The sequence below is a fragment of the Nicotiana sylvestris genome, chromosome 12 (assembly GCF_000393655.2).
Source record: "Nicotiana sylvestris chromosome 12, ASM39365v2, whole genome shotgun sequence".
In the NCBI taxonomy this organism is placed as follows: domain Eukaryota; kingdom Viridiplantae; phylum Streptophyta; class Magnoliopsida; order Solanales; family Solanaceae; genus Nicotiana; species Nicotiana sylvestris.
The window spans coordinates 149,968,470-149,975,213 of record NC_091068.1 but is presented as its reverse complement, the minus strand read 5'-3'; the positions used below and the strand labels follow the sequence as shown (position 1 = coordinate 149,975,213).

General features: G+C 39.2%; 1 protein-coding gene across 1 annotated transcript; it reads left to right on the top strand.

The window, feature by feature from the left end:
- Positions 1-4,565: 4,565 nt before the first annotated feature.
- Positions 4,566-6,530, top strand: LOC104246678 (uncharacterized). Its single transcript, XM_070164649.1, has 4 exons — positions 4,566-5,186; positions 5,244-5,435; positions 5,610-5,754; positions 5,956-6,530. The coding sequence occupies exons 1-4, from the start codon at positions 4,566-4,568 to the stop codon at positions 6,528-6,530; spliced, it is 1,533 nt and encodes a 510-aa protein (XP_070020750.1).
- Positions 6,531-6,744: the final 214 nt, after the last annotated feature.

Here is a 6,744-nt window from a genome sequence, read left to right as displayed (position 1 = left end):
TTTGGCTTAAACTTTGTATTTGTTATTAAAATGTGACGACCCGACCTGTTGTCTCATGATTTATTGCTCCGTTTCCCCCATTTCTGCTTCTTTATGCCTCGTTATCTGTGTTTTATGTGGTCGAGTTAATTGTCTTGCGTTTGGTGTGGTTTTGGTAAGAAATGAGACACTTAGTCTCTTTTAAGAAGGCTTAAGTTGGAAAAGTTAACCGGATATTGACTTATGAGTTAGAGGGCTCGGATGTGAGTTCCGATGGTTCAGTTAGCTTTGGGAGGTGATTTGTGACTTAGGAGTGTGATCAAAAGTGGTTTTGGAGGTCCGATGTAGAATTAGGCTTGAATTGACGAAGTTAGTATTTTGGCGATTTCCGGTTGATAGGTGAGATTTTGATGGGGGGGTCAAATGGAATTTCGGGAGTTGTTGTAGCTTTTTTATGTTATTTGGGATATGTGTGCAAAATTTGAAGTCATTCCGGATTTATTTTATACGTTTCGGCACGCGCTTAGTAAAAGGAAAAGTTTGAAACTCATAAGTCCGAATTGAGGTGTGAATTGTAGTTTCGACGTTTCTTGGCATGATTTGAAACTCCGTGTAAGTCCGCATGATATTTTAGGACTTGTTGATATATTTGGTTGAGGTCCCGAGGGCCTCGGGTGGACTTTGGATGGTTATTGGAGTTTAACTTGGGCATTTCAAGAATGTTTCGATGTTGTTCTTCAAGAGTAAGTGGTATCAAATTATGCAAATGAGCTCCAAATTCAGTTTTTATTGAAGCATTAGATCCATATCGAAATTTCAGAGCCATAGCAAAAATAATCATTCAATTCGAACATCGTATGAGAGAGTTATGCCCATTTTCGTGTCGGGGAAAAATAATTTCACATCGCCAGCGTCCAGGGTAGCGCGGGGCGCAATCCATGGCGCCAGGATTTGTTTTGGCTACTGGAACCAGCGCCACCTGTGGCGTCCGAATCAGAAAAATGTTATAAAACGGGGGTTTTGGCCATTTTTGACAAAAATAGAGTTGGGGGAGCTCGGGTGAGGCGATTTTTCGAGAGATTTTCAAGAAAAACATCAGGGTAAGTGTTTTTAACTCAATTTTTGGTTAGATTACTCGAATACATCGTTGTTTTTAACATTTAATTGGTGATTTTAGTTGGTAAAATCTTGAAAACCCTCTTGGTTTAATTTGAAGATTTGAGGGCCGAGTTGATGTCGGATTTTGGTAAAATTGGTATGGTTGAACTCGTGGGGATATAAGGAACCAGTTGATGTAAAAAAATTTGAGTTTCGAGAAGTGGGCTCGGGGCTCGAGTTTTGCTAATTTCGAGATTTTTGGTGCTTTTCGATTGTTTTTGCTTGGGCCTTGTTCCCTTAGCATATTGTGACGTATTCATTCTGATTTTAAATAGATTCGATGCGCGTGGAGGCCAATTTGAGAGGCAAAGGCATCGCGGGCTAGAGTTTTAGCCGATTCGAGGTGAGTAATGAATGTAAATGATGTCCTGAGGGTTTGAAACCCCGGATTTGCACATCATAGTGCTATATTGAGGTGAGACACGCGCTTGATGATGAGCGCGGGGTCGTTTACTATTGGGGATTGTGACTTGGTCCGTCCCGAGTGATGTTTTACCACGTAATTGATCGAAGCTTATTTGTTATCATCAGGGTTTGACTGATTGTCATATTTGGGTTTTGTGCCAACTGTTTGAACCCTTCGGGGAGTTTTTATCACTATTTCCTCGCTGTTTTGAATTACTACTTGGACTCAGTCGTATCGTTTTTCACTGTTTTACAACTCAGCCACTTTTACTCGATTTTGAAACTAAAATGATATATTAAATGATGTTTTGGGATGAGAAATATTGTTTTAATATTGCCCGAGGGGCTTATATGATTTCCAGACTGAGTACGGTCAAGGGTCAGATATGAGGATACCATGGGATCGGTCTGCGCGCTGCAACAGTGTTATACTGATATTGATATGAGGTCGAGTGCCTAGATTTGATGCCACGAGATGGCTTGATATTGCGCTTGGGTCGTAAGGGGCCCCTCCCGGAGTCTGCACACCCCCAATAAGAGTCGTCGACGATAAATAAATGGATCTGGCTGCACGCCGCAGCGGGTACTATAGGGTACCAATCTATGTGTTGATTTTTTTTCTTTATATGTTTGTCATTTAACTGCTTATTTGTTGTAGCATTACCATATTTTGTTTCCATTGGTTTATTGCTTTCATGGTACTTGTTTAAACTGTCGTATTATAGATTACTCTGTGTTTTTCCGTGATTTCTTATTCTCAGTCATTATTTATGCTTATTACTCACTGGGTCGGAGTACTCACATTACTCCCTGCACCTTGCGTGTAGATCCAGGTGTTCCAGAGGCTGAGTGAGGATTTTCAGTCAATCAGTTCATATTCGGGAGCATCGAGGTAGCTGCACGATGTCCGCGACCCGGATCTCTCCCTTCTATCCTTTCGTTTTATCCGCATTTCCTAGACTGATTATGTATTAGGCTATTAAACTTGTACTAGAGGCTCGAGACTTGTGACACCGGATCTATATGGGCTATGTAGTAGGTTTATTATTTGAAATTCAGCATGTTTAACTCTTACTTCAGACTTCTAATATGATGATTTGGTAACTTAACTGTGTTAGCTGATAATGAACTATATGAGAAATGGGTTAAGGTTGTTAATTGGTCAAGCTTGCCTAGCAGTGTGTTGGGCTCCATCATAACCGGAGTTGGGGTCGTGACATAAAAAATTCATTTAATATATATAAATTATAATTTTAAACCCCAATAACTTCAAGCAGTGAGAATCTAGAATTATAAACATCGAATCATGAATTCTTCTATAAGTATAAATCAGTACTTCATGCAATATTAGGATTTGTTGGTATTGGTGATTGTAGGCTATAATCTCGTGTTTTAGTCACGTATTGCACTCTAATTTACTGCACTTTAATGGTGTTTGAGCTTTAATTTCTAGTGTTTTGTACTTATTGTGTGTTTTATACCTTGTAGGAGTGATTTCGAGTAATGTAGATGTTATAGAGCTTATTAGAGCTATTTTGAGCTTTGAAGTCTGAGTAAAAGCCCAAGGAATTAAGCCAGCATCACGTTCGGGGGCCAAGGACCAAGCCTGGATATCAAAAGGCGAGCAAAAAAGGTTCACTCTGAGAAACCTCCACAACCACGGTGCGTGGGGCGCTGCGGCTGCCTATTTTCTATTGCCTATCAAATTACAAGCTCTCTGAAGTTTCCCACTAGTGCCACGCATGGTGCGTCGCCCCATATGGTGCGCCTGTACAATTTTTACTGAGTGAAAATCCTATTTTCGTCTAGGAGAAGGTGGTTTTGTCCAGGCCCGACCCTAATTAGTATAAATACATGGAAAAATATTATTTTCTAGACTTTTGATACATTTTAGACCTAGGGAGGCTAAGAAGGAGTTGGGGAAGCAAAAGCACAATGAATTCATCATTCAATCCTCATTCAAGAGACGAGTTTGGATTATTTTATGTTTTTCTATACTTTAAACATATTTGTAATGAATTGCTCCATATCTATGGAGTAGTTCTCTTTAGAGTTTGATGGATTTGGTGTATTGATATTTGTTTGTCGATTATAACTCTATCTTTATGTATTGAATTGTTTTGGATGTTTTAACCGTGCATCTATATTCACTTGTTCATGCAATCGAGAGAGACAAAACTTGTGATATTTTTGCATTATTTTGTTGGTTGAATTCATTAATTCTTCTTCATAATCGAAAGAGGCTAGTTGAATTATTGATTAAACCTGGTTAGGAGGATAATCGGGAGAGGTTCTCTTAAAGACCAATCCACTACGAATTCGTGCATATCTTCACATAGCTTGAATTGGTTCATCTTGTGAGGTTGATACTTAATCGAGAGAGGAGTTTCTACTAAACGTCTGAACTAACAATTAAGTGAATTCGAGAGAAGCGCTTGAGCATTAGAAGTGAATCATCTAGAGTTAGATCCCAATAATTGTCTTGCACCTATCCTATCAAAACCCTTTCTTCTCCCATTGATAACCTTCTTTGCTCATTACTTGCGTCAGTCATTAGTCAATAGTTTAGACTCTTAGTTAATTTTAGTTTTATCACATAAATCCCAACTGTTGATCATCTTGGATAGCAATCTAGCTACAAACTATGATAATATTGTTTAACTCCAATCCCCATGGATATGATATTATATTATACTATATTTGACTAGCGATCACATTTAAGTCTGTGTTTTCGCTCGTCAAATTTTGGCGTCATTGCCTGTGATTGGCAATCAATAGTGTTTGAAATAGTTTGTAGTGCTAATTCAGGAATATTCTTTTTATTTGATTTTTCCCTTTTTACATTTGGTGTTCTTTGACTGTGCGCATGCTACAAGTTAGATTGGTGCATGAGGAAGTACTACCATATGAACCAAAGATAGATAAACAACTGCGACAACTGAGGAAGGAAAGAAATATCCCCGAGACTTTAGAGAAGGTTGAGCAATCCTCAACCAAAGAAACTATGGCTGGAGATGATGATAATGTGGTTATGGCTGCAAGAGAGGCAGCCCAACAATGAGAGAAAGCTGCAAGGGATTCTGAGGAAGCAGCGATTAGAGATGTGCAGATTATCTATAAAGAGGAGAGAGCTCGGAGAATTGCTCAATCAACCCTTGGCTACAGCCCAGTTCAGAAACATAGCTCCCGGTGCTGGGAGAACACTTGGTGATTATGTTAGACCAATCTACAACCAAGGATTATCAAATATTAGACCATCTCCAGTTGCAGCTAACAATTTTGAGTTAAAGCAAGGGTTGCTTCAAACCCTTCAAAACTGTTGTGTCTTCAGAGGAAAGATGAACGAAGATCCAAAAAATCATCTAATGAACTTCGAGGAGATTATGAACACTTTTCAATACAATGGTGTGTCACAAGATGCAATATACTTAAGGGCATTCCCCTTCACACTCAAAGATGATGCAAAGCAGTTGCTTCGAAGCTTGCCCACGGGATCAATTAGAATATGGGATGAGATGACTAGAAAATTTCTTGATAAATATTTCTCATCAGCTAAGACGGGCAAGTTTAGAAGAGAAATCCATAACTTCTGCCAGAAAGATACTGAAACTGTGTTTGAAGCTTGGGAGAGGTTTAAGCAAATTGTTCGAAAGTGTCAACATAGCGAAATTTAACTCTAGATGCAAATCTAGAATTTTTAGGATGGATTGACACCGACCTCACCTAGAACATTGAGTAATGTAGTTGGAGGCCCATTGATAAAGAAGACTCCAGATGAGATAGCTACAATTCTTGATGAGATGTCTAAAGATGCAAATCAGTGGCCCTCTGATTGTGCTGAAAGAAGAAGATCAACTGGTGCTCATCAACTTGATGCTAATAAATCTTTGCAGGTACAGCTTAATGCTATGGCCAAAGAAATACGAAGGCTGACCTAAGCCTCGATACAAAGTGAGCCTCATGCAGCTTGTGATATATGTGGAAGATGACACCCTACTCATAAGTGTCAAGCCTTAATTGAGGAAGTGAATGTTGTGGGGAATTATAACTTCAATGCAATGGGTTAGAAGCACCCCAGTTTTTCATGGAGTTCACCTGGGGGTACTGCAAATGCATGGCAACAAAACAACCCCATATTTAAGGGGCAAAGAGCTCCTGGTTTTGTGAATCAGCCGAGGCCACTGTTTCAGCATCAACAGTCCAATCAGCCTGGTTTAGAAGATCTAATGAAAGCCTTTCATTATCAAGACAGATGAGAGGCTAGATGCTCATGGGGTAGCAACCCGAAATCTAGAGAAGCAAGTAGGACAAATAGTAACAATATTATCTACGATAGTCTCGGTACTCTCCTTGCTGATACTGAGAGAAATCCCCAAAAATTGGTGAATGTTATAACCTTTAAAAGTGGGCTAGTGTTGAAAAATCCCACTCTGATCCAAAAAGATGTGATACTTGAAAAAGAAAGTGGGGAGCAGCTGAAAATTAAAGTTGATAAGAAGAAGAAAGGCAAGAATGGAGCTAACAAAAAGAAGAGGGAAGAGAGTTCGAGAAGAGAGGAACATGAAGAGAGCAAGTGCATGCCTGCTTTACCTTTTCCCCAAAAGTTGTATAGAGAAAAATTGGACAAGCAATTTGAGAGATTTCTGGATATGCTGAAACAAGTTAATGTAAATTTGTCATTCAGTGAAGTGCTCTCACAAATGCCAGCTTATGCCAAATTCTTGAAGAAGATCATGATAAAGAAGAGAAATATAAAAGAGACCTCAGTGGTTAAGCTCACAGAGCATTGTAGCATAATCTTGCAAAACAAACTCCTACAAAAGTGTGGAGATCCAGAGAGTTTTACTATACCTTACTCTTTAGGCACTATTAATTTTGAGAAGTCTTTATGTGATTCTGGTGCCTCAATTAATCTAATGCCTCTGTCTATTTACAGGAAATTGGAGAATGAGATTGGAGAGATAAAGTCTGCACCAATATCTTTGTAGCTGGCAGACCAAACGACTATGACATCCGAGGGAATAGTGGAAGATGTCTTAGTGTGGGTGGATAGGTTCGTATTTTCTGTAGATTTTATAGTAGTAAAAATGGAGGAGAACAAGGAGGTCCCCCTCATCTTAGGAAGACCATTTTTAGCAACGGGTAGAGCGGTATTAGATATACATGAGAGAAAAAACATGCTTAGAGCGAGTGAGAAAACTG